General features: G+C 41.1%; 2 protein-coding genes across 3 annotated transcripts in view; one reads left to right on the top strand and one right to left on the bottom strand.

The window, feature by feature from the left end:
* PSMA1 (proteasome 20S subunit alpha 1) overlaps positions 1–16,779 on the bottom strand; it is a 50,030-nt gene extending 33,251 nt beyond the window's left edge. Inside the window, exons 1-3 of one of the 2 annotated variants that reach the window (XM_033928192.1) lie at positions 16,604–16,779; positions 3,605–3,649; positions 426–527 (exon numbers count right to left, since the gene is read on the bottom strand). In XM_033928192.1, the coding sequence (XP_033784083.1) occupies positions 426–527; positions 3,605–3,649; positions 16,604–16,672 (216 nt within the window). In that variant the 5' untranslated portion in view covers positions 16,673–16,779. Of the gene's footprint in view, positions 1–425; positions 528–3,604; positions 3,650–6,803; positions 7,011–16,603 lie in introns of those variants that run through there. The other variant, XM_033928191.1, reaches the window with a different exon arrangement.
* PDE3B (phosphodiesterase 3B) overlaps positions 14,103–27,843 on the top strand; it is a 170,965-nt gene continuing 157,224 nt past the window's right edge. Inside the window, exon 1 of the mRNA XM_033928190.1 lies at positions 14,103–15,490. Within this exon, the coding sequence (XP_033784081.1) occupies positions 14,687–15,490 (804 nt within the window). The 5' untranslated portion in view covers positions 14,103–14,686. The remainder of the gene's footprint in view (positions 15,491–27,843) is intronic.

The following is a 27,843-nucleotide window of genomic DNA, read 5'->3' on the forward strand; positions in this document are numbered from 1 at the left end:
AGTTCTTCCAGAATTAATCCAGGTACCTCTCCTCCCTTGTAACCAAAAAATAAAAAAACCAAACCCCAAAACTGTTGTAACTTCACTGGAAATGTCCAGTTAGCTCTTTTGTAATCCGCCTTGAACTGCAAGGTATAGGCGGAATAGAAGTCCCTAATGTAATGTAATTACACTCGATTCCAAAAGCTGCAGCACCCTCAATTTCAATAGCAATGTCATTAATTTGCTTCCCATTGAGGTCAAAGAAACTTAGTTCTCATCTTCCTCCCTACTTTCATGTGTCTATTCTTCACGCTAAAAACTTTAAGCTTCAACAAAAAAACATTTTGGATACACATAACACCCCAAAACACATGCTTGGCAAACTGCATATCCCAAGACATCTGTTCAGATAAGGCCATAAAAACACCAGCTTTCAAGTTTACCTTTAGTGCTACAAGGACAGCGTGAGTTTTAGACTTGAGGCCAACTGTAGCAGAGCCTTGTTTTACTGCTTCCATAGCATATTCTATTTGATGAATGCGACCCTATTAAAGAAAAATAGAAGTAATTGTTAATAGGGGGAAAACGTTTCCTTTGCAATGAAAAATTCACAGACAACTTACAGTAATTTGCAAAAAATATCTACATAAAGATAAGTATCAGAGGACCTTCATTTGTTTCCTAAGTCAAGATTTCTTCTCCCTAGACCAGGGGTGGGCAACTACGGTCCTTGCGGGCCGGAATCCAGTTGGGGTTTCAGGATTTCCCCAATGAATATGCACTGAAAGCAATGCATGCAAATAGATCTCATGCATATTCATTGGGGAAATCCTGAAAACCTGACTGTATTCTGGCCATCGAGGACCGGATTTGCCCACCCCTGCCCTAGATCACCTGGAGATGCTATGGAGGCAGCATTCACAGCCACAGAAGGGATGGGGAAGGAAGGGGTGCCACAGCAACCTTAGGAGATCATAACAGGGATCTGTTTAGGAGCCCTAGAGCATGAACCCAGCATATATTTACTGCTGCAATGACCGAGTCGGGTGATTTAGGTGGGGAAATAAACTTAGAAAAAAATTGTGAATGAAGGCTCTTGGTACCTTAATCTACCAACACAAACACAGAAAATGAAGTTACTTACCTGTAGCAAGTATTCTCCAAGAACAGCAGGACTTAAAGCCTCGCTTAAGGGTGGCTGCCAATGGAACCATTTAAAAAAAAAACAACAAAAAAAAAAAACCACCTTTGAATACGCTCATCACCACTCACGTGCACCTCTTCCTGCCTTTATGGTTGCACAGAGCCTCCTCAGTCCATACAAGCTAGAGGAATGCAACTTCTTGAGGAAGGAGGATGGGTTTTAATAATTTAAGTCCTGCTGTCCTCAGAAAATACTTGCTGTAGGTAAGTTTTGTCATGCTCGCCAAGGACAACATATGGAACGCCTTAGCAGCAGGCTGCCTTCAACTAAAAAAAAAAAGGAAACAATGTAATGAATGGCTCTGTGAGAAGCAGAAGCTAAATACTTTTTGGTAACACCAATTCACATTCATCTTTCTCTTTTTGTTTTTCCTTTCTCTGTTTTTCATCCTGGAATTGAAAGAGAAGGGCTTAGCAGGGATGGAGTTGGATTCTATACCCTAAACAGATTCCATAGGATTGTCTGGTCAAACCTACAAACACATTAGTCCTGCTCTAGATCAGTGTTCTTCAACTGCCGGTCTGCAGAAATTTCCTTCTGGTACGCAGGGCCGGCACATGCATCGTGCCCTATTCAGTGCTCTTCAGTGTGATCGATGTGGCGTTGTCTTCGGGCCATCTCCCTCTTCCTCAGTGCTGCAGTGCACAAAGCCATGGGCAGCGGCTCCTATGCGCGTCCTGCACCTGAACCAGAAGCCTTCTCTCTGACATTGAAAGCTCTTTGGTGTGGATACCGGCAGGAGCAACTGGGCATCCCTCTTGCCTAGGGATGTTTCGGTGAGGTGGCGGCAGGAGGAATTGGGAACTCCTCCTGCCTCGAACATTCGGGGGTGGGAGGCTGGCTTCGAGGGTTCCGGCAGGAGGGAATGGGCATCCCTCGTCTAAAAGGTCTTGCTCTGGGTGTTTGGGATTTGGACAAGGTTTTGGTCGAGAATGTGGTAAAAAGATAGACATAGGTCATGGTGGTTAAACACCTGGACGTACAGGTAGATGATTTTTAAAAAAGCAAAACCATTTTGGATGTACTTTTTGAGAATGGACATTTTGCTGGTGTCAACTTTGAGTGACTAGCACCCTAAATGCAAATCGGACTTAGACGTTTCTTTTGATTATGCCCCTCCACGTTTCCCCTGGCAAGACATATGATGAACATTGTATTCAAAAATTACAAGTCTCTCTTCATACACCAAAATAATTTTTACATTGTCTATAAAAAAGGAAAACAAGCAGAGAGTACCGGTACTTGCCTCGTACATAAGGAATGAACCAGAGAAAGGCAAGGGAGATGTCCTAGACAACCAGTATAAAATCTATATTATGGAAATATCCCAGCAAGGATCTAAGTTTCGGCATCTACGATGGCTTCATCAGGGGATACCGAGACACTGTCTCTGAAATAAGCAAGGATAAAGATCAGCGGAGCTTATGGCTGGATTCGTCAGCATTGACTCCATGAACTGAAAGGGGTGGAGTCAGGGAAGCAGATGCCCGGAAGTATAAAAGGCAGGGCCAGAGCTGGGTTAAGGAGGCTCAGGCAGTGGAAGGAAGCAGAGTCCCCCAGTGTACATGACTACAACAACTAGACATTCTGCTTGGCTGAGGTAAGCCAACTTCTGGATGTTGACTACGTATGAATTTTGCTCTGAAGTCTGGCTGGGCCCAGACCGTGGTACCTGACTAGAAAAAGACTTTTGCAACCTGTATTTAGGGTGTGGCAGCCACCAGCCATGGATGGTGTCTTGGGTCCTGTAAGCCAAAGGCCCAACTCAAGACATTTGCCTTTGAATTAAAAGCCTATTTCTCTTTTCCCCCGACCCTGTGAAGTAACAGATTTCTGAGTTAATAAAGATTTTTGTTGCACCTGTTATGATATCCGTTCCCACTTTATATTCTCTCACAGAGCCACCTTAAATCCTGCGATATATAACAGAAGTGTGTAGCTCAGTCAAAGCAGCCACATAAAAATTGAGCACAGGGAGACCAGAGAGGCCCAGGGAAGAAAAGAGGCCACAACTGTACAAGCAACAGATGCTTAATACAGGTAAATCAATTTTTATCTTGGGACCTTGAGAAATCCTAATCCTGGAGGCCAGAGCTGGTTTTGGTTAACCTTAAAAACAAAAGATTAGTGCACAGTGGGACTGTGAAGCCCTGTTAGGGACCGGAAGATAGGAATAAAAAGTAACCTAGAATGCAATTACAAAGTTTCATGCCTGTGATGGGAACAGGATATAATATACTTTTGAATATAAATAAAGTGTTTTGTTTCACTTTCACTTCTGAGTGGCTGTATCTGTTAAAGCTCGTGCCCACGCTCTCAATCATGGCACTACAAGGGCCTACTGTCCTAGAGGCAACTATGTGGTACAGATAAGAAAAAAAAATGCAAAACCACACAAAGCAAAACAAATCTTTTTACCTGAGGGCTCCAGACAGTCACGTCATTGTCATACTGGTTGCGAAACTACAAGGGAAGAAAAGATCTAAGCATTAAAAGGTAAGTGCAGCTACAGAAATATTTTTACATGCTTTTTGCAGCTCATTTACAATAAAGATAGATGCTTCCCTTTGCTTTGTTACTCTTAAGTAATTTTCAGACTATTATTGTTTTTGCAAATACTGTAGTACTTCCAACACTTAGAACCTCTTACACAAATTAGTGCATGCCGGTATGGCAAATGCATCAAAGTCCACAGGAGTTAAATGGGCTTTGGTGCCTTTTTCTGCAGCAGCATCGCTACTACGGCTTTGTAAAAGGAGCCCTTAAATGGTATTTCCATAGTGGAAACAGGAGACTTGAAAGTTTAAAACTTGAAATCCAGACCTGATGTCTTTCAAATGCCACTTAAGATGTACAGCCTATGACCATCACACTGTCTGGCATCATGTAATTAAAGCATGAGGCTTCAAATAAACTTTTAATGTTCAAACAGTATTGTATCAGCCATATAGATTATACCAGGGGTAGGGAACTCCGATCCTCGAGAGCCGTATTCCAGTTGGGTTTTCAGGATTTCCCCAATGAATTTGCATTGAAAGCAGTGCATGCAAATAGATCTCATGCATATTCATTGGGGAAATCCTGAAAACCTGACTGGAATACGGCTCTCGAGGACCGGAGTTCCCTATCCCTGGATTATACTATTTGTTTTTATTTCATAGAATTGTACAAAAACAGACTAATCAGAATTCAGATGCAATTAAAAATTTTTAATAAACCTTTCTTTCTAGTACAAACTTTGTGCTATGGTTCATATGTCTGACTTGCCAAATATAAATGTTTGGAGGAGAATTCTAAAGCACCTGGCCAACTTCTACTAAAACTTTAAGAACAGGTATTGAACCATATCAGATCAATAAGAACATAAGAATAGTCTCACTGGGTCAGACCAATGGTCCATCTAGCCCAGTATCCTATCTTCACAGAGGCCAATCCAAGCCACAAGTACCTGGCAAAAACCCAAATCATAGCAGCATTCCATGTTACCGTCCCATGCCTTTCTCAACAGCAGACTATGGATTTTTCCTCCAGGAATTTGTCCAAACTTTAACTGCTCTTACCACATCATCTGGCAATAAGTTCCAGAACTTAACTATCGCTGAGTAAAAAAATATTTCCTCCTATTGGTTTTAAAAGTATTACTCCTTGATCATCCAAAGGTCCCACGGATTCCCTCACAGGTTTTCTGCTTTTGATGTATCTAAATAAATTGTTACTATGAGTTTTTGCCTCTTTGGCAAGTTGTTCTTCATATTCTTGTTTAGATTTTTTTATCAATGCTTTGCATCTAACTTGCCAGTGCTTATGTCTCGTCTTATTTTCTTCATTGGGATCCTTTTTCCTTTCTTTAAATGATGTTTTCTTGTTTGTAACAGCCTCTTTCACTTTGCCTTTAAACCATACCAGCTCTCGTTTTCGCTTTGTTGCTATGTGGAATACACCTGGTCTGCGCTTCCACAATGGTATTTTTGAACAACATCTATGTTTCTGTCAAATGGTTTGCATCGGGAGTCTGAAGATTGTTACAAGTACTAATCTGATTAATGAAAACATCAAGGGCACCTAATGTTTAACATGTTTATACATAATATTGCATAGGGGCCAGCAGTAAAAGTTTGTCTTTTTGCAGATTTATTTATCCATTTATAATCCCACCCATTAAATAGTATATTGCATCTTTTTGCGATACTGGATCTCTAACAGGGGCAACACTCAAGAAAGAGTATAAAAAAGTGAGAAAGGAGCCAAAACACAAGACAAAAAACAAAATGCAAATAAGATTAATACAAAAATCTGTATTCATGAATTTAGGGTGTAGAAACCCAGTACATATGGGATGGATAGTGAGGAGGGGCACATGAAAATGGAAGTGAACCTGAAAATGACAACAAAGCTCTGGTGACAATTGCAGGGGTGCTAATATAATTTAATGTTTAATTGATTACTACTTGAAATTGACCAAACTCATAACTCACCTTGAACTCAAATAGAGAACGGTAATCAAATCAAACCTATCTGTCCTCTGTTTAAACTTTCCTTATTTTTTTTTTTTGTGACCGGAAGCATAGAATAATAGTCTTCCAAGGGCAGTGGTATAGACAAAACAACATCAGCGTTTAATAGTATGAGACATGAAAAAATACATTTTAGTTGTAGGAAAGCAGGGGCAAAAGATACATAAATAAATCTAAGAAAAAAAAAAAAGTGCAGCCAAGATGACAATCTTACAATACTTGTTATCCTATTCTGCTTGTATTTTTTTCTTATTAACAAAAGTAAACAAAAAGATGGTTAAAGACAGGCACGAATATAGCCTTAAAGGTTCTGTTAATGCTTTTACCACAATAAATGCCTTAAATAACCAGACATGCAGTATCTCTTCTGGCAACAGTAAGGAGAGTACTGCTAGAGAGAAAGGTGGGTTAGTGAATACGATTAACAATGAGAGCAACAATTCCAAGTATAAATAGAGGTTCGTGGCATTTCAGGCTTAGATGTTTTACGATGCGAGGAAGCGAATCGCTTTAGGCTTTAAAATCTCAACCAGCAGAATCGAATGGCGGAAACAAAAATCCAATCCCCACAAACGGGTAATTCTTAAGACCTGTCAGGAGAGAGAGGAATGAATTGCTGCCCTTGATGGAGGATCAGACCGGAAGCGAGTAGGCTCTGCCTCGGGGGACAGCAGGCCTAGCCCCTGCCAAGTCGCCTCCCCCCCCCCGATTAAGGAGCGGCCTAGCCCCCCGCTGCTCTCCTTCACGTGTAAAGCGATGTCCCTCCGTAGGAACCAGGCATTACTCAGCACAGGCCCGGGCTGGTCGAAGGCGCTTCATTCAGCCCCCTCTATCGATGCCGGCTTTCCCTAGCACCATTCATTCACTGCCGCCCCCCCCCCCCCCCGGGGGTTACACTGGCTTTCTCTGGTACCCTGCGGCTACATTTTCCGGGGAGGGGGGGGATCCTCCTATACCAAGGCCGCTGGCAGGCTGGACAGAGAATGCTTACTCATTGCCCATCCCCCGCACCCGGCTCCAAACCCCTGCTGGCAGGCGGAGGTCAGCCACCGGGGTCGGGGACTGCCGCAGCAGCTGCGACGGAGGGCACGGCGCTTCCTTACCATGGTGCCGGGCGGCGCGCGACGGCCGCTCCGAAGGAAGCAAAACAGGTGGGCGATGCGCGCTCCGGAATCCACGCGTCGCGTCTGCGAACCTCGGGCAAGGGGAAGGCAGCCGAGCCCGGAGTGATCGCTCGCGATGGGCGGGCCCCGGAAAGACCGCTCTCGCATTCAGTGCGGGGCCGGAGATGACGTCGAGACGCTGCCGAGGTGCGGATAGGACGGCATCGCTGTCTGTCTTTATGAACGGGACGCGCCTTTCCAAATGTAGTGGAATTCGACTAGGCACTTGGGACCTAGTCTGGGCTTGAGGAACCTTTCGTCTGGTCCAGGTGGGCAGTTGCTATGTTCTTAAGTGAGGGGGAAAGCTCCATCCTGATTTACATTTGGTCGTATAGGTGATAATTCTGAAAAGGTTGCCGAAGTTTGGGCGCCAAGCTCGAATTCGATATCTGCAATTCCACATAGAATTACTATTGCCGCTGGAAGCACGTGCCAAGTTCAAATCAGGCTGTTTTTTGCTTCAAGGTACTATTCGGTCTAGCACCCAAATATATAATTGACTTTTTCTCTTTCTTAACCAATAGACATAAGAGAAGCTCCCACCTGAAGTTTGTCTCGCCCCCAGTTAGAGCAGGGGTCTCAAAATCCCTCCTTGAGGGCCACAATCCAGTCGGGTTTTCAGGATTTCCCCAATGCATATGCATGAGATCTAGGTGCATGCACTGCTTTCAATGCATATGCATTGGGGAAATCCTGAAAACCCGACTGGATTGCGGCCCTCAAGGAGGGACTTCGAGATCCCTGAGTTAGAGGATGTAAATTTAAAAAACATCATCAACATCTTTTCTCTTATCAAGCTGCATTATGGGGAAAAGATCTGGAACAATGACTTATGCATGCTAATAACTATGGGGAATTTAGGAAACACCTAAAAACTTATCTGTTCCTGAAGTACTTTGATAGCTGAACTGCACAATCTCCCACAACAATTGATCTCTAAACCTGTTATTCACCAATCTCTGACTTTGTTATCTCTACTCAATTTGTAACATTTTTTTTTTTTTAAATCATTGTAAATCGCATAGAACTTCACGGTCCTGCAGTTTATAAATAAACTGTTATGTACTACAGTATAAGTGGGTATTTATGCACCAACATTTAGGCAAAGCCGCTTATGCTGGCATTTTGAGTGCTAACTTCCATGGGCAAAATTAGTCCCAGATATTCAGTGCCAGGCAATATGAAGCTAGGTAAAAGTAGATGTTATGTAAGGGTGCTTTTTGGCAGGAAATATAAAGCTGTGTTTTATTTCATATGCTGTGCTTCAGTTAATGGATCTTTTCCTGTAGTTAGCAAATACCATTGCTGTTTGCCCAGAAAAATAGAAGATTTTGCATGCAATATATCTGTATTGATGTGCCCTGTTTATGTGGGGGCTTATTAAATGTATTTTGAGCTTAATAAAGCAAAGATAAAAACCCAGAAACCTATTTAACAGATCGCATTGGAAACATCGAAAGGATGCCTTTGTCCCGTCCACAGAACTCGCATCTATCGGAAGCCCAAACTACGCTCAAAAGTAGACCTTCTTACAATGCCTATAAGACCTAGTTTGACAATTGCTATTCAGCTTGTTAGCTCACTCTGTAGCATAGTGGTTAAACCTGCAGCCTTCTACACTGATGTTCCTAGGTCAAATCCAACTCAATACATTTGACAGCCTGTTTAGGTGTGCGCGACACACAAATATTAGATTAGACAGAAAAGAAATCAATGAAAAGATTAAAAAGATTACCCCCCAAAAATGGTATGGTGCAAATATTTTACAATTATAATGAAACATAGCATAAATTCACCATTCTAATAACGTCAGAATTATAATATTAAGGTCATTGGTTGGACGTCTAACTTCCACCTAAAACACGATTCTGTAAAGGACGCCTAAAAATTTGGATGAGCACCACGATTCTGCAAACTATGCCTACCAAGGATGTCTATACCATGCCTAACTTTAGGTGCACTTTGCAGAATCAGGGCCTTAGTGCTCCGGGCCGCAGCAGAAATCTACCAGAGTATGGTAGTAAAAATCAATAAATAATAGTACACATGGCATAATATGCTGCTTATAATGTCAACAAAACACACATTAAAACATCTTTATAGATAGCACAGGGAGTAAGCAGAGATTGGGCGTGTGGAAGGGCATTTTTGATACGACGTTTGAATTCGAGTTTGAAGGTTTTACAGAAAACGCACAAAAATCCAGTACCAAACACCCTCCACCACAGGTGTAATAGAGTGGGATATAGGTCTGGGTTCTCTTCTCTGCAGTCCACTGCACTGACCAGGCTACTCCAGACACCTGCTTGCTGCTCTAATAGGACTGGCCATGATATCTGCAGCTGGCATATAGGCAGGTATTTACTGTTTCATTTACATCTTTGGGGGGTAGGTGGGAGGGGATAAGGCACTGCAGGGGAATGGGGGGGGGGGGAAGTCATGCTCACATCTCTCCAGTGGTTATCTGGTCAATTATTCATTATTAAAACAGGTCTAGCCTCCAAAATCCAAACTGTGCCCTACATGTATTCTTACGTTTGATTATGGCAGAAAAAAACATCCAAGTCATAAGCCTGCCCTAGTCCTGCCCACACCACACCTCTAACATCCCCCCTTGAGATTTAAACAAAGTGCAGATGAACAGCATGGATATCGATCTAGAAAATAGGTTTTGAAAATAGCAAATTGGAAGGGTTTTGCAACAAAAATGCCCATCTGTCACTTTTGACACTTTTTCTTTTTTTTTTTTTAATGAGCTCCATAGACAGAGTAACAGAAGTTTAGACAGAAGATAAGAGTGACTAACAAGAAAAAAATTGCATATAGGGTTAGAAAAAGTGCATGTGTCATATCTTATTCCTTATTTGAATAAATACGGTAGTTGTTTCTTCCATTGAAGGCTTGGGGGAAGAGTTGGGCTTTCACCTACTTCCTGAAGCAGAGAGTCTTGCAATAGGCAAAGCCTTTCTGGGATTTAATTCCAGAATATTAAGACTACTCCAGAGAAGGCTCGCTGGCGGATGTTACAATGTGTGATTTTCTTTGGAGAGGGTGTGGTTAGGGATACTCCTTTTTTGACCTTGGAGGTGCATAGAGGCTGATCCTGTTCTTCAAGTCCTCTGGCTCATTTCCTTTAAGAGCCCTGAAGATCAGAGATAGAGTTTTAAATTTAGCCCTGTACTAACCGGTAGCAGTGAAGTTTTGTAGGAATACTGTGATGTGATCACATCATTTGCAACTTAGAGGTGAGGAGTGGCCTGGTGGTAGAGCAGCTGCCTCAGTACTCTGAGGTTGTGAGATCAAATCCAAAGCTGCTCCTTGTGACCCTGGGCAAGTCACTTAATCCTCCATTGACCTAGGTACATAATAAGTACCTGTATATACTATAAACTGCTTTGAATAAACCTGGGCAAACGGGGCAGCTCCAGAGAGCTCCCGTGGGCTAGGATGTCCTTCCCAGCTCCAAACCCCCTCTCACCTGTAGAAATGCAAGGAGGTCACCAAAAACAGGATGCCTGAGCACACCCCATGGTAGTGACATTTATCTGTAGTAAGCAAACATTAGAGCTTAGTAAAAGGATCTCTTCATTTTTTTGATTTGTAAAAAAATATTTTTGTGGACATAGGGCTTTATTCTATAAAGTCTGCCTAAAGCCTACTTTAATTGAACATTAGGGCTGCTACTATTTGGGTTTTTGTCAGGTACTGTACTTGTGACTTGGATTGGCCTCCGTGAAGATGGGATACTGGGCTTGATGGACCATTGGTCTGACCCAGTAAGGCTATTCTTAAGTTCTTAATACTAGAAGTTAAGTGCACTTCAGGGAACAATTAGGTGTCAACAGTTACAACTTCCATTGACTTGGCATAACTGTTGGTTCTTAACTTTAGGCAAGCCAATTCTGACTTACACTCAGATTCTATAATAGAATCTTGGCACCTTTATAGAACTGGAGCCAAGTGCATGGCATTGGGGTGCCCTACTATTGGTGCCAATTTATAGAATTGCCACCAAAGTGCTTAACCTGCTTAAAGACCCCTGAGTTTATTAAAAAGACATTGCATTTATTTTTCACTGCCATGTCTCCCTCTATATTTGCAGGAGATATGTTCAAAGACGGCCCATGAATACAAAAAACGCAAATAACTTTTTCCTATTATATTTGTGGGTTTTAGATATAGCCCCCGCAAATAATCGCTAATAAAACTTATAGTTGTGATTTGCAATTGTTTTTAAAAACAAACTAGCTATTGCAGTTCTTGCATTGTACTTATACACCTTAGCAATACGAGGTCCGTTCAAAAAGTTCCAGGACTGATTTAATAAAAATCTATTAAACAATCTTACAACTTATTTCATTGGTCCCCTTCCCTACATATACACTTTTCCCAACATCATTTCCACTTCTGGAAACATTCCTTGAATGCATATTCAGGAATTGCTAAAAGTTGTGGCGTCAAATTTTACTTTATGTCTTCAATGGTGTCAAATCGCTTTCCTTTCAGTGCAGATTTAAGTTTAGGAAACAAGTCAGCAGTTTTCATTTGCCTGCTCAAGAAGATTCTGACAGATCATGACGCGGTTATTCTTCTTGTTGTCGGATATAAACCGTGGAACAAACTTTGTTACAACACGAGACATCCCTAACTTTTCTGTTAGAATGTTGTGGCATGAACCAGTGGAGATGTTGCATTCCTCTGCCTATTCTCTAACAGTTAATTGCTGATTAGGGTGCACAACATGATCATCATTAGTTGACGTTGATGGTCTTCCAGTTGGCAAATCGTCTTCCGTTGATTCATGACCACTTTTGAAGTGTGAATACCATTCAAAACACCTTCCATGACTCGTGACATGCTCCCCATAAGCCACTTTCAACATTTCATAAGTTTCTGTAGCAATCTTACCCAATTTAAAACAGAACTTCATGCTGTAGGACTGCTTATTGAGGTCGCACATGATGAAAAATAGCCGATCATGAAAACACACTTTCACAAACTCTGCTGAAGCTTGGAGACGAAAAAAAGAGGTTACTCATGAGGTTTAAGCTACTCAATGCTGCCTAGCGTGTCTCAAAAGAACTTCCCATTGGTTCACAAGTCAAACTGGCCTGGAACTTTTTGAACAGACCTCATACAATTGAAACTGACACTCCAGGATGACATAATTTGGGGGGCAGAGCCATCAAGGCAAAAACCGAGAATAACCAAAGCCACAAGTGCCGAAGTCGCAAATATGGAGGGAGAAGTGTAATTGGAGCTACACTGCAGGACCTAAAATATAATCTATGCCTAAGATAATTTTCATCCAGTAAAACATAATCAGTGGCTGCAATTTTGGAAGCTCTAGCTGTTTCTCAAGTTATTTTGCATCGGTTTTGATAAATTTTTTCAACTGATGTGTTATGGGCAAGTTTGGCAGTTTCTTTGGGAAATGGCCTGGAGAAACTTGGGCCAGACTTGACAACAGTGAGTGAGCTTCTGGCAATGTAACATTTTTTTCCTTTTCAATTGTTTTGACAGATTACTGAGCTCAGACAGAGCATCATACATGATGCCTAAATTATGAACAAATTCCACTGATGTAAGGTTATTTCTAAATCTAATGCACTTGGTGCAGTCTTTGGCACCGCTAAATCACGGATATGAAAATACCATCAAAATTTCTGTTCACAGCTGTAAATGAATAACATACAACATTTTACTGAAAGCTACCCAGAAAAATATTCCAGTCTGTTAAGAATACGGTTATGGGCTAGGAATGCTTAGCAGAAGTCCAAAACAAAGTTTATAAAGAACAAATGAGCAGGCCAGGGTCAATATCTGAGAAGCAGTCAAAATGAGTCCAGGCAAAGCAAAAATGGAGCCAGAATGAAGCTAAGGTCAACTTGGATTCAGGAAGTCAGTCATAGTAAATGCAAGAAGACAAAGCACAAGACCAGGCAAGGGCCAGGAACACATCAGAATGCAAACATAGAACCATAAAAAAATGACCATATGGTCTATCCAGCCTGTCCATCCATGTTATTGACTATCTCTTCCTGTCCCTTATTCTTTTTATATTCGGCACTATCCAAAGTAGATAATGACATGGGAACAAGTAGATAATGAAATTTGTCCCTGTTCCTTTGGGATCTCAATATTCCCATTCTGTCCCTGTCCCGTTCCAGCAAGCTCTGCCTTAACCGCACAAGCCTCGAACACTTATGATTTTAAAATGTTTGAGGCTTTTGCAGATGAAGATAAAACTTGCAGGAATGGGACAGGGACAGAGCTCGCAGGAACAGGACGGAAAGTTCTAGGCAGATTACAAAGGACACACATAGCAGTAATTTAAGACAGTAGACAATGGACAGCCAATTACAATGCAAAAATTGGTCCAAGGTGGTTAGAAGATCCCATAGGTACACAAAAACAGAATGGTTTTAAACTGCTTTTTAAAATATCCGAAGCTGAATATTGCATGAAGAGGTGTAGACACAGCATTCCAGAGTTTGGGTCCAACAATGCTGTTTACAAAAGTTTATAAAAGTGGTGCAATAAAGGCGATTAATTCAGGAATTTTGAGAAGAGGAAAGTTTTCAGTTGTTTTCTAAACTGTTCATAAGAACTAGTTGTACTCCCCTATACGCCCCCTTCCCTTTCCCCATATCTTTTTAATTTCTTCTGGCGTGAGGAGCATGCCCACATTGGTGTCAGCTCACCCTTTGATGTAATTTCCTAGGCACGGGTCCCAGAAGTGATGTCAGAGAGAGCGCCCATTCTGACGGTGGCAGCAACCTCGCACCGGGGCAGTAAAAAAAGGTTATGGGGAACGTAAGGGGCGCGTGCATGGCAAAATGAGCTTTGAGGGCGGTGGGGGGGGGGGGGAGAGGTACCACGCCCTTAGGAAGACTGCGCCTCAGGTGGACTGGCCTTCCCCTGCCTCCCTTTACTACGCCACTGGCACCAGTCTCAACTCTCCTGACGTCACTTTGTGGTTGCGGGACTAGGAAGTGATGCCAGAGGGAGATCCCAGGCTGGTGCGAGAAGCAGATTAGTGATGCTGCTTTCTGTTGGTAGTCATCTGGAGGGGGCATGTGGCAGGATAGGAATATGGGGTTGGCCGCAGGAGAAGAGTGCGGGGGGGGGGGGTCAATGGTGATAGGCACCTCCTTCCCTCAGTATGCAGCTGGGAGGGAGGAATGTGTTGGAACCCCCCTCCAGGTCCACTCCAGGGCATCCCTGAAAATTGGAGGGCTGGCTTTGTCCCTTGTGTGCACAGCTTTAGAGGGAACACTAGTGGGCACCCCTAATATTTATGAAGGCGGGGTCATTTACATTATACTTGGCCCTCCCAGTGATTTAAAAATGTTGATGCCTGGGAATCACTATAGTTCCCTGCAACCTGGACCAGCGCCGAAGCAAACGCTGGCGCGCGAGCAGCCGGTGGAAGGGTCTTAGTTGCCGCGCGCGCGCGCGCACTCCAAGCGAGCCGAGGACCCCGTGACGGCGGTGTGGCGCACGCGCTCCGGCGCCTGTGACCGACTTTAACTGTTCGTAGTAACCGCTGCGGCTGCTGGGAGGCGGCAGAGAGTTTCGAGTTCTTGAAAGAGCGAAAAAGACAACCCGAAAAGAAAGGAAAAAAAAAAAAGAGGGAGAGGGGAAGCACGCGGACTCGCAGATTTCACTTTCTCCCCCCGCTTCGCCCACATGCCGGGCCGCGCTCGGTGACCGAGGACCCCGGCTGCCCGAGCAGGTCGGGGGTGGGAGGGAGAGGGCATGAAGGAGCACGAGAGGCGGAGGGCCGGCTTGAAACCACGGCTCTGCGGGAAGAGCGCAAAATGAAAGCGCCGGAGGGCGCCGAGGGCTTCAGGAACGGCTATGTCAAGGGCTGCGTCACCCCTCTCCGGCGGGACCCCCGGCGGCGCGCGCTGCTCCACCTCTGCGCGCCCGGCCGGCTCCGCTCGTGCGCCGGGGCGCTCGCCGTCCTGCTCGCCTCGCTGCTGCTGCTGCTCTCCGGGCGCCCGGCCAGCGGGGCCGCCGCGCACGCCTTCCTGCTGGGCTTCTCGCACTCGCTCTGCCCTTTGTTCAGCATCGGCTGCGCCTTCTTCTTCCTGACCTTCGGCCTGACGCGGGGCAAGAGGGACCGCGGCGCGCTCTGGCTCAGCGCGCTGCCCGTGTGCTGCTACCTGGGCGACTTCGCGGCCGTGCAGCTCTTGCAGTGGGGCGAGGAGGAGCCGCAGCAGGCGCAAATGGTGGCCCGGCTGCTGGTGGTGCTCAGCGGCGCGGGCTCGCTCACCCTGGCGCGCGCCCTCAAGCTCCGCCACAGCGTCCTGGTGCTGGTGTTCGCCAGCGTCGTCTGGCTCGTGTCGTTCGCCGGCCTGCGCGCCCTGCCCCGGGCCGCGCGGCCGCTCTGCGCCTGCCTGGTCGGCGTGGCCGGCTCCCTCTCGGCGCACGGCTTCGATCGCCTGTTTCCGGCCAAGGAGGGCCACCCCAGGCCGGCGGCGGCGGCGGAGGAGAAGGTGCCCGTGATCAGACCCCGCCGCAGATCCAGCTGCGTGTCTCTGGGAGAAACTTCGAGCAGCTGCTACGGCAGCGTGAAAATGCCACGGAGACCTTCTCTGCCTTGCATATCCCGGGAGCAGGTAGGTCCCAAAAGAGAGCGCAAAGTAGTGACTTGGGGACGTAAAGTACACATCCAGGGAGTTAAATGATCGCATTCTAAATGGTCCTCAGAAGTCCTGCAAATTGGACGTTGGGACTCTTGACCACACCATATATTACTGTCCCATCATATCCAAATTTTACCAATTAAGGAAACTATATCTTTAGTGAAAATACTTTTGGGTGAGTTTGCTCTAACTCTACTCTGTCTAAACATCATATCGCTCTCTTCCAATCTCTCATTATGATAACTATCAAAACCATATTAAATGATTGGAAACATCCTGACCAACTTTCATTGGTTGCATGGTGGAATCTAGTCTGCATTATTTTACAATATGAAGGCACAAATTTCTGCTTATATGGGACCCAATCATTAGTTACTGTAAATCACATCCGACTTCTCCCTTAGCTCAGTTATTTCCCTCTGATCAGACTCACTCCTTTGCTTTGGATTAATGCCATGAAACTGCCCAATGATAGATCGATGTTGCCCTTGCTAGTTTTTCTCTATAATATGCTACTGTGACATTCCTAATTCTTCCTGGCGATGCCAGTTTATATTGCCCCACTATCATACTTATAGTGCATAAAGTGTTAATCATATTATCAAATGCTCAGGTATCGATATTATACCTGTGTACTTATTATACCTGTATAACTTGTCATACCTATGTTAAAGTTGTTGTATAACTTTTCTTATTGTTTTATAATATAAAATAATAAAAATTTTGAACCAAAAAAAAAAAGAAATCACATCATCATATGTATTAATAATTAAGATGAGGATGGCAGTAAATGACTGTTTAATGTAATCATTGTATAGTTTTTAGTGCATCCTATGCAGTGTTTATGATTTACCAATTGTATTTAAACAAAGGAAAGCTTAAGTAAACTTCTAATGTGATACGCCGGTTGTTTTTTTTTGCATTGGCCTTATGATGAAAAACGTGATTTAATTTTCAAAATAAAGTGCAGTAAATTGCTAGTCTTTCTACGGTCCTTTCCTACCGCACTTTGTTCATTGCTAGAGCCGGCTGCCTTCTAAGATGGTACAAGTAGAAACTGGAAGGGTATAAGAGAGAAAGAAATACCGGTTTTAGAGCGCCGCAGGATTTCAGTTGATTTTCTTGATTATCGATAGGACCAGTTGATGGTTGCATGAAGGAAAGAAGGTATTTGAATGACAAAAAGTAGCGGTTGTCATTTTCTGTTTGATTTGTCGCGTTTGGAAAGAGGATTCTGAAGCTTTGTTTGGCGATCCACTCTTATGGCGAAGGTCTCTTTCAGATCTTGAAGTGTAACGCAAGTGGATGCTTTGGTTTCTACTTTGCATTCCTACATTTCGAGGTGGGGGCAATGACAAAAGCTGGGGGGCTGTCATTCGCTTGTGGCTTTCAATTGCAAGCAGGTATTGTTGCACATGTGCACGTCTGAAGTTCGCAGGATAGTGTAGAGCTGCAGCACTATCCAGGAAGAAGCTTCGTGGGAAAAATGCAAACTTTTTGTTTTTTTCTTTTTCCTCGCGGTAGCCTTGTATATTTTGCACTTTTGTATAGTCATCTGTTCCCAGAGCTCCTTTTTTTCACGACTGCATTTCTACTGTAACCTGCTTAAATACTGTTTAACTGCATTATTATAGATTGTAACAATCATATTTTAAATTAAGTCTTAAATTGATAAAATTGCTTTCATGCATGTCCCTCCTAACAACTTTGTAATGTCTTTATAGTTCCTCTCCCCCTTTTGGGGGCGAAATGGCTTTAACGGGTTATTATATTAAAATAGTTAGAGTGCAATCTTTTTTTTTTTTTTCTCTCTCTCAAATGCCACGTTATTTTTGTACATGAAATATTGAACATACAACTGAGCAGTCAACAAAATAATCATATCAAAAGGATTTTTTTAGTTATTGATGTAAACACATGTGCGTTTTGTGTTTTTTATTATTAGTAAATGGAAGCATACATTTTTCTAGTGGTTGGGCCACGTTTTGGTTTTCATTGCGTAATTCCTTTTGACATACTGTTAAGGCTAGATACCTAGTAACTTAAAAAAAATGTTTTGAGAGTTACTAAATAATCCTATTTGCTTTTTGTGATAGCTGCCACAGGTATGTTTTGTGGCAGTTGTTGTTTTCTGTACTTATTTCTAAAATGTGATGTTTAGGTGGTGCGTGCCTTATTTAATTATGAGCACAAATATTAAATTTCACTTACCTACCCAACTTTTGCATAACCTACTTAAGGCAAAGATTCCTAATGCAGTGGGATATAGCTAATAATGCATATGAATGGCATTAGCATGCAATAGCAATGCTGGTTTGGAGGTTCTAAGAACGATGTAGATCAGTGGTCTCAAACTTGCGGCCCTGGGGCCACATGTGGCTCGCCAGATACTGTTTTGAGGCCCTCGGTATGTTTATCATAATCTCAAAAGTAAAATAAAACCGTTTCTTGATCATATGTCTCTTTAGCTATAAATGACAATATTATTATTAAGACTTAGCCAAAAGAAAAGAGATATATAAACTATAAAGAGTTTTTACCTCATGCAAAATTGTCATTTCTTTAATGAGACATTAACTATTTTTTCTAAGGCCCTCCAAGTACCTACAACTCCAAAATGTGGCCCCGCAAAGGGTTTGAGTTTGAGACCACTGACGTAGATTATAGAACTAAGTTGTGGTTTAGCATGTAGTGTATTTTTTACTTATTTATTTTTTCGGGCAATGCATATTCACTTCACTTTGTTGAGAACAAATAGTGAAAATATGTGCCATTCTAAATAAATGGAAAACAATTTTTTTAAATTTTAAATGTGGAACCCGGTTGTGCATATTTATGTATCTAAGGGCTCCTTTTACGAAGCCGTGTTAGCGGCTTTTTTTGCACGCACCTTTTTAGCGCGCTAACCCCAAACTACCCCTTGCTCAAGACGAGGCGGTAGCGGCTAGTGCAGCCAGCAAATTAGAGCGCGCTATGATGCGCGTTAAACCGCTAATGCAGCTTCGTAAAGGGAGCCTTAAGTTGCTTGGCCTGTTTCTACTTCTGATAGCGAGTGTAGCACTGTATATACTTACCATGAGACGTATGTATGATTGAAAAGATAGGAAATGCTTACTTTATTGTTAAATAGTTTTTAAGCAGTTTGTGATTAATTTGAAGAGACAAAATAATCCAAAACTGCAAGAGGAATATAATAAATATGCACAAAAAATATTCCAGCGTGTATCCACTACTGTAGAGGAGTGAAGCACGAGATGGATATGTATTTATAAATGGAGAAAAGACCTCAGTTTCTTCCAGGGAAAGGAAAATTCACCTGGAGGACCTCTATGTCTGCCGTATTCAACTTCAAGCAGCATAGGAAAAAACATCCCTGGTCAAAAACTCCATTATAAAGTAAAATCTGAAAAACTGTTAATATACAGTCCAGAAAATCACAAATCACTTATCTCTTCGATTCACTGTCCTCCAGGTGGAAATTGAATCCAAACAGTTCAAACGATTTCACCACATTAACTTTCTTCTAAACGTGGGAAAGGATATATTTGAGACTCCCGACAGGCCCTGTTTCGCTATTAGAACGCTGCATCAGGGGAGGTCTCTAAAACGATACAATATCACCATATAAGTATTCTTCAAGACATTTCAATGCACTAAAAAGAGTAACCCACAGCTACTTACATTGAAATATTGAGCTACCGCTTCACAGATTCTCGAAAAAGAAATGGCGGCCCGGCGTTCCAGGTAGGGTTTAAAAAGGAAGGTCATGCTGATCATTGAACCAATCATCATAGAGGGGCGTAGCCTCGTGAAACATTTTTTCAAAAAAAGGCACGCCATTCTATTTTGGTGTTTAAACCCGTAGGTATGTATGATTTTAATTTAAACACCCATTTTTGCTCACATTGTCGTAAAAATGTTCGAAAGTCACCACCTTTTTTCGAAGGAGATAGCTTTTCAATAATCCAGCATTGCATTTCTGTAAAGGAATGATTGTGGTTTAAACAATGCTGTACCATTGGTGCCTCAGATTTTTTTACTAGATTAGGACAATAGGCTTGAACAATATTCTCTTACAAGGTGCTGTTAATTGTTCACCCAAGGTGATGTTGTAGATCACCCTTTATACCTTGTAACTAAGATGTATCAATCAATCTTTATGGCCCTCAGAGATGCCACCCAGGGATCAATATGATCATATCCCTTGGCTTTACACACCCTATCGTCATCGGGTCAATATCAAATGTGAAAATGTAAACTTTTTTTCTTTTTTGCTTATTTTACTCGTATATATTAAACTCTTTTTGCTAATCTTAAAACAATAAATATGGCTAATGAGTTTAAGGTAGATACTTAGCTTCACCGGGATGGTTAGTAGCTGTTGGTAAGGGATACATATGCCAACATGTTTCACCCCTAAGAAGGGGGTTTCTTCAGGGCTACTATCCCTTTTATGTTAATTATACATGGCTGGCCACCCGATCTAAGTTTCTTTAAGATGCTTTAAGCATCCACTCTGGACAGGGTCTCTTAACATGTGGACGAATATGCTGCACTCCTTTCAGGAAACGAACTACATCAGACTGAGAAGCAAGGAAAGAGTGGAGACACCCTGCCCCTGTAACAAGCATCTTAAAGAAACTTAGATCGGGTGGCCAGCCGTGTATAATTAACATAAAAGGGATAGTAGCCCTGAAGAAACCCCCTTCTTAGGGGTGAAACATGTTGGCATATGTATCCCTTACCAACAGCTACTAACCATCCCGGTGAAGCTAAGTATCTACCTTAAACTCATTAGCCATATTTATTGTTTTAAGATTAGCAAAAAGAGTTTAATATATACGAGTAAAATAAGCAAAAAAGAAAAAAAGTTTACATCATTTTCACATTTGATATTGACCCGATGACGATAGGGTGTGTAAAGCCAAGGGATATGATCATATTGATCCCTGGGTGGCATCTCTGAGGGCCATAAAGATTGATTGATACATCTTAGTTACAGGGTATAAAGGGTGATCTACAACATCACCTTGGGTGATCAGATTTTTTTACAGCTTAAGCAAGATCTATGTTCGATTATACGGGTCTTGAACAAACGGGAAGTTTGTCCTATATAAATTTTTTTACAAGGGCATTGAATTGCATAGATAACTCCCCTAGAGTCACATGTCGTAGATGTTTTAAGTTTATACACTTTCTGGTCTACTGGGTTAATAAAGTGATCACAGTTTAACGTGATTTGACATATCGAGCAGTGCCCACATTGGACATGTCCAACCCTCTCATCACCATTCGTTGCTGTAGGGGGATCCAGGGTCCCTCTGCTTGTTGGACAGATGGTTTCTTGTAAGTTTCTATTTCGGGAGTAAGCTGTCAGTACTTTAATATCTCTAAAACAAGGGTGAGCAGCTAAACAGTTCCAATACTTCTTAATAACATTCCCAAATTTTCTTGCTTGTTGGGAATGACGTAGAACACAGACTAATTGATCTTGTTCTGGTTCAGATTCTGTATATTGCAATAAGTATTCTCTATGATTGTACAATGCTCTATTATATGATGATTTAATGCATCGCTCAGGATAACCACGATCCGCTAGTTTTTTGCCTAAAATATGCGCTTGTTCTTTAAATTCATGTTTAGTTGAACATAATCTACGATAGCGCAAAAACTGCGAATTAGGCAAACTTTCTTTTAGATGCTGAGGGTGGGAGCTAGAGAATTCTAGGAATGTATTCCTATCAGTATCTTTCCGGTGTACTGAAGTATGAAAAGAGCCCTCTTTAATCTCAACACGTACATCCAAGAAAGAGATGCATCGCAAATCAAAAGATAACGTGAATTTAATTGTAGGTATTCAAAAGATCTATAAACTTTTGTAGTTCCACGGGAGAATCTTCCCAGATGATGAAGATGTCATCTATATATCGACACCAAAGGGATACTTTAGAAAAAAATGTCGAATTATATACAAATCTCTCCTCAAAATCCGACATGAAAAGGTTTGCCAGAGAGGGAGCACATGTTGCACCCATTGCCGTCCCATGCAGTTGTTGATAAAAAGTATCTTGGAACATAAAATAATTTTTCTTGAGTGAAATAGTTAATAACTGGATCAAAAATTCAGTTGGTACTTGATGAGGACGTACTCGATGGTTCAAACAATCTTCTATGATCTGCAGTACTCGATCTTGAGGGATATTCGTATATAAGGATTGAATATCCAATGTTACTAGAATAGTATTCATCGTAGGATGATATTGGGCTAACATATTCAGGAAATGAGAAGTGTCTTGGGTGAATGACTTGGTTAGAGGAACTAATGGCTTCAAGAAGTAATCTATATACTGGTTCACTCGTTCTAATAGAGAGCCACATGCTGATACTATTGGACGCCCTGGTGGAGACGACATTTTTATGTATCTTAGGTAGTATATAAAAAAAGGGTATATTGGGATATATTGGAGTCAAAAATTTAAATTCATTCTGAGTTACAAAACCCATTTTCAAACCCTGTACTACTAAGTCAGATATTTCTTTCCTTAAGCTAACTGTCGGATCTTCTTGTAATCGAGTGTAAACCAGTTGATCTGAAAGCTGACACTGAATTTCAGATAGATATTTATCACGATCCAAAATCACTATCGCCCCACCCTTATCTGCACGTCTTACAATAATATCTTTATTTGATTGTAGCGAAAAGATAGCTTCCCGCTCTCCTCTTGTAGTATTCCATGTATACACAAATTTTTCTAACTCGATACGCTCAATTTCTTTTAGCACTAAATCTTTATAAAGTTGTATAGCTGGATCAGGGAAACCCGTAGGAACCCAAGTAGATTTTTGCCTCACAATAGATCTATCAATATATACATTCAGATCTTGAGCAAAATGTAATCGGAGTTGTAACTTCCGAAAAAATTTTTCTAACTGAAAAGGATCCTTAACTGAAAAGGATCTGATTTCGACTCAGGGACAAAGGTTAAACCTTTTGATAAAATATTAAGCTCATCTGAAGAGAGTGTATATTTGGATAGATTTACCACCACTGGCTGTTCTATTGTTGGGATCTTGTGTTGGGTCGAGTCCCACTCTGATAACGGCCTCTCGATCTTCTTTGGCCTCTGCGTCTGCCTTGTTGTCCTCTTCCTAAAAAATGACTACCATCACTTCCTGAGGAGGAATTAGACGAGAGGTGAAAACGTACTGGAGGGGATTATTTGATGGGTATGTATATGGGTGGATGAAAATCACGACTGAGGGATCAGAAGAGTCTAATAAACCTCCAGTACGTTTTCACCTCTCGTCTAATTCCTCCTCAGGAAGTGATGGTAGTCATTTTTTAGGAAGAGGACAACAAGGCAGATGCAGAGGCCAAAGAAGATCGAGAGGCCGTTATCAGAGTGGGACTCGACCCAACACAAGATCCCAACAATAGAACAGCCAGTGGTGGTAAATCTATCCAAATATACACTCTCTTCAGATGAGCTTAATATTTTATCAAAAGGTTTAACCTTTGTCCCTGAGTCGAAATCAGATCCTTTTCAGTTAAGGATCCTTTTCAGTTAGAAAAATTTTTTCGGAAGTTACAACTCCGATTACATTTTGCTCAAGATCTGAATGTATATATTGATAGATCTATTGTGAGGCAAAAATCTACTTGGGTTCCTACGGGTTTCCCTGATCCAGCTATACAACTTTATAAAGATTTAGTGCTAAAAGAAATTGAGCGTATCGAGTTAGAAAAATTTGTGTATACATGGAATACTACAAGAGGAGAGCGGGAAGCTATCTTTTCGCTACAATCAAATAAAGATATTATTGTAAGACGTGCAGATAAGGGTGGGGCGATAGTGATTTTGGATCGTGATAAATATCTATCTGAAATTCAGTGTCAGCTTTCAGATCAACTGGTTTACACTCGATTACAAGAAGATCCGACAGTTAGCTTAAGGAAAGAAATATCTGACTTAGTAGTACAGGGTTTGAAAATGGGTTTTGTAACTCAGAATGAATTTAAATTTTTGACTCCAATATATCCCAATATACCCTTTTTTTATATACTACCTAAGATACATAAAAATGTCGTCTCCACCAGGGCGTCCAATAGTATCAGCATGTGGCTCTCTATTAGAACGAGTGAACCAGTATATAGATTACTTCTTGAAGCCATTAGTTCCTCTAACCAAGTCATTCACCCAAGACACTTCTCATTTCCTGAATATGTTAGCCCAATATCATCCTACGATGAATACTATTCTAGTAACATTGGATATTCAATCCTTATATACGAATATCCCTCAAGATCGAGTACTGCAGATCATAGAAGATTGTTTGAACCATCGAGTACGTCCTCATCAAGTACCAACTGAATTTTTGATCCAGTTATTAACTATTTCACTCAAGAAAAATTATTTTATGTTCCAAGATACTTTTTATCAACAACTGCATGGGACGGCAATGGGTGCAACATGTGCTCCCTCTCTGGCAAACCTTTTCATGTCGGATTTTGAGGAGAGATTTGTATATAATTCGACATTTTTTTCTAAAGTATCCCTTTGGTGTCGATATATAGATGACATCTTCATCATCTGGGAAGATTCTCCCGTGGAACTACAAAAGTTTATAGATCTTTTGAATACCTACAATTAAATTCACGTTATCTTTTGATTTGCGATGCATCTCTTTCTTGGATGTACGTGTTGAGATTAAAGAGGGCTCTTTTCATACTTCAGTACACCGGAAAGATACTGATAGGAATACATTCCTAGAATTCTCTAGCTCCCACCCTCAGCATCTAAAAGAAAGTTTGCCTAATTCGCAGTTTTTGCGCTATCGTAGATTATGTTCAACTAAACATGAATTTAAAGAACAAGCGCATATTTTAGGCAAAAAACTAGCGGATCGTGGTTATCCTGAGCGATGCATTAAATCATCATATAATAGAGCATTGTACAATCATAGAGAATACTTATTGCAATATACAGAATCTGAACCAGAACAAGATCAATTAGTCTGTGTTCTACGTCATTCCCAACAAGCAAGAAAATTTGGGAATGTTATTAAGAAGTATTGGAACTGTTTAGCTGCTCACCCTTGTTTTAGAGATATTAAAGTACTGACAGCTTACTCCCGAAATAGAAACTTACAAGAAACCATCTGTCCAACAAGCAGAGGGACCCTGGATCCCCCTACAGCAACGAATGGTGATGAGAGGGTTGGACATGTCCAATGTGGGCACTGCTCGATATGTCAAATCACGTTAAACTGTGATCACTTTATTAACCCAGTAGACCAGAAAGTGTATAAACTTAAAACATCTACGACATGTGACTCTAGGGGAGTTATCTATGCAATTCAATGCCCTTGTAAAAAAATTTATATAGGACAAACTTCCCGTTTGTTCAAGACCCGTATAATCGAACATAGATCTTGCTTAAGCTGTAAAAAAATCTGATCACCCAAGGTGATGTTGTAGATCACCCTTTATACCCTGTAACTAAGATGTATCAATCAATCTTTATGGCCCTCAGAGATGCCACCCAGGGATCAATATGATCATATCCCTTGGCTTTACACACCCTATCGTCATCGGGTCAATATCAAATGTGAAAATGATGTAAACTTTTTTTCTTTTTTGCTTATTTTACTCGTATATATTAAACTCTTTTTGCTAATCTTAAAACAATAAATATGGCTAATGAGTTTAAGGTAGATACTTAGCTTCACCGGGATGGTTAGTAGCTGTTGGTAAGGGATACATATGCCAACATGTTTCACCCCTAAGAAGGGGGTTTCTTCAGGGCTACTATCCCTTTTATGTTAATTATACACGGCTGGCCACCCGATCTAAGTTTCTTTAAGATGCTTGTTACAGGGGCAGGGTGTCTCCACTCTTTCCTTGCTTCTCAGTCTGATGTAGTTCGTTTCCTGAAAGGAGTGCAGCATATTCGTCCACATGTTAAGAGACCCTGTCCAGAGTGGATGCTTAAAGCATCTTAAAGAAACTTAGATCGGGTGGCCAGCCATGTATAATTAACATAAAAGGGATAGTAGCCCTGAAGAAACCCCCTTCTTAGGGGTGAAACATGTTGGCATATGTATCCCTTACCAACAGCTACTAACCATCCCGGTGAAGCTAAGTATCTACCTTAAACTCATTAGCCATATTTATTGTTTTAAGATTAGCAAAAAGAGTTTAATATATACGAGTAAAATAAGCAAAAAAGAAAAAAAGTTTACATTTTCACATTTGATATTGACCCGATGACGATAGGGTGTGTAAAGCCAAGGGATATGATCATATTGATCCCTGGGTGGCATCTCTGAGGGCCATAAAGATTGATTGATACATCTTAGTTACAAGGTATAAAGGGTGATCTACAACATCACCTTGGGTGAACAATTAACAGCACCTTGTAAGAGAATATTGTTCAAGCCTATTGTCCTAATCTAGTAAAAAAATCTGAGGCACCAATGGTACAGCATTGTTTAAACCACAATCATTCCTTTACAGAAATGCAATGCTGGATTATTGAAAAGCTATCTCCTTCGAAAAAAGGTGGTGACTTTCGAACATTTTTACGACAATGTGAGCAAAAATGGGTGTTTAAATTAAAATCATACATACCTACGGGTTTAAACACCAAAATAGAATGGCGTGCCTTTTTTTGAAAAAATGTTTCACGAGGCTACGCCCCTCTATGATGATTGGTTCAATGATCAGCATGACCTTCCTTTTTAAACCCTACCTGGAACGCCGGGCCGCCATTTCTTTTTCGAGAATCTGTGAAGCGGTAGCTCAATATTTCAATGTAAGTAGCTGTGGGTTACTCTTTTTAGTGCATTGAAATGTCTTGAAGAATACTTATATGGTGATATTGTATCGTTTTAGAGACCTCCCCTGATGCAGCGTTCTAATAGCGAAACAGGGCCTGTCGGGAGTCTCAAATATATCCTTTCCCACGTTTAGAAGAAAGTTAATGTGGTGAAATCGTTTGAACTGTTTGGATTCAATTTCCACCTGGAGGACAGTGAATCGAAGAGATAAGTGATTTGTGATTTTCTGGACTATATTAACAGTTTTTCAGATTTTACTTTATAATGGAGTTTTTGACCAGGGATGTTTTTTCCTATGCTGCTTGAAGTTGAATACGGCAGACATAGAGGTCCTCCAGGTGAATTTTCCTTTCCCTGGAAGAAACTGAGGTCTTTTCTCCATTTATAAATACATATCCATCTCGTGCTTCACTCCTCTACAGTAGTGGATACACGCTGGAATATTTTTTGTGCATATTTAATTTGAAGAGACAACATATAATCTAGCAAGTGGCCAGGAATATCCAAATAGTGATTCTTTTTTGCATGTGCATTTATTTGTAATAGGAAAATTAAACTTAAAACATTGCTGTGTTTGTTAAAACGATATGGTTGGTCTCCTTGTACAACTGCTGAAAATAAAGATCCATAAATCAGTAATTTGGTTAGTAAGGACATAACTTCGATATGAATCTAGTGTAATATATGACAATATTCAATGAATTTAAGTGATAGGTATGTTCAGTAGAAACTGTATTCTCCTTGGGCACAGTGGCTACAGGTTGTGTTAAATCACTTTATGATTAGGACTTCGATTTTTAGGTGTTTTGTTTTTCAGCTCATTACTTTTTTGGGAGGGTACAAAAACACCTATTTGAATTGTGTTTACATCAGGAGAGGGGGTGCTCTCTCGGTGTATGCCAGTCAAAACTTAGAATCTGAAGCCCTGTTATAACTATCCACAGAATAGGGAGAATATTATAATCAATATGTGTGACCACTGTAAAATTAATTTTATGTCCTGTTTGCTTAGTGTAAAAGAATTTATCAAATAGGTGTCATGCTATTTGACAACAACACCTTGCTCTTCTGAACTAGGTATGCATTTTTTAAACTTTATTATTAAAGCCTATTGACAATTTTGCATTCATATATTCCTCAGCTTTATGAAAGGTCTTAAAATATATTTGGGATTTAAAATGGATTTAATTGTAGTTATTGCAGTGTACTTTTTGCTTAGTTTGATTAATAAATCCCCTTGAGGAAGATGTTGCATTTCATCGTTATGTTAAGCTGATTTCTGGAAAAAGTTATACTTAGAAGATGCAGGAGATAATTTCTTGGGTACTAAAGATTCATTTTAGATAAGCACCCTTAAAATGATATTGTAATCATCACTATACATAATAACATCAATACATTTTTCAGATATTAAATTTTACAGTAGCAATTTCTGGATTCTTTTGGATAGTACTGTAATCTTTCAAAAAACAATAACAAACTTAAAT

This window comes from Geotrypetes seraphini, chromosome 19 (genome assembly GCF_902459505.1).
Source record: "Geotrypetes seraphini chromosome 19, aGeoSer1.1, whole genome shotgun sequence".
In the NCBI taxonomy this organism is placed as follows: Eukaryota; Metazoa; Chordata; class Amphibia; order Gymnophiona; family Dermophiidae; genus Geotrypetes; species Geotrypetes seraphini.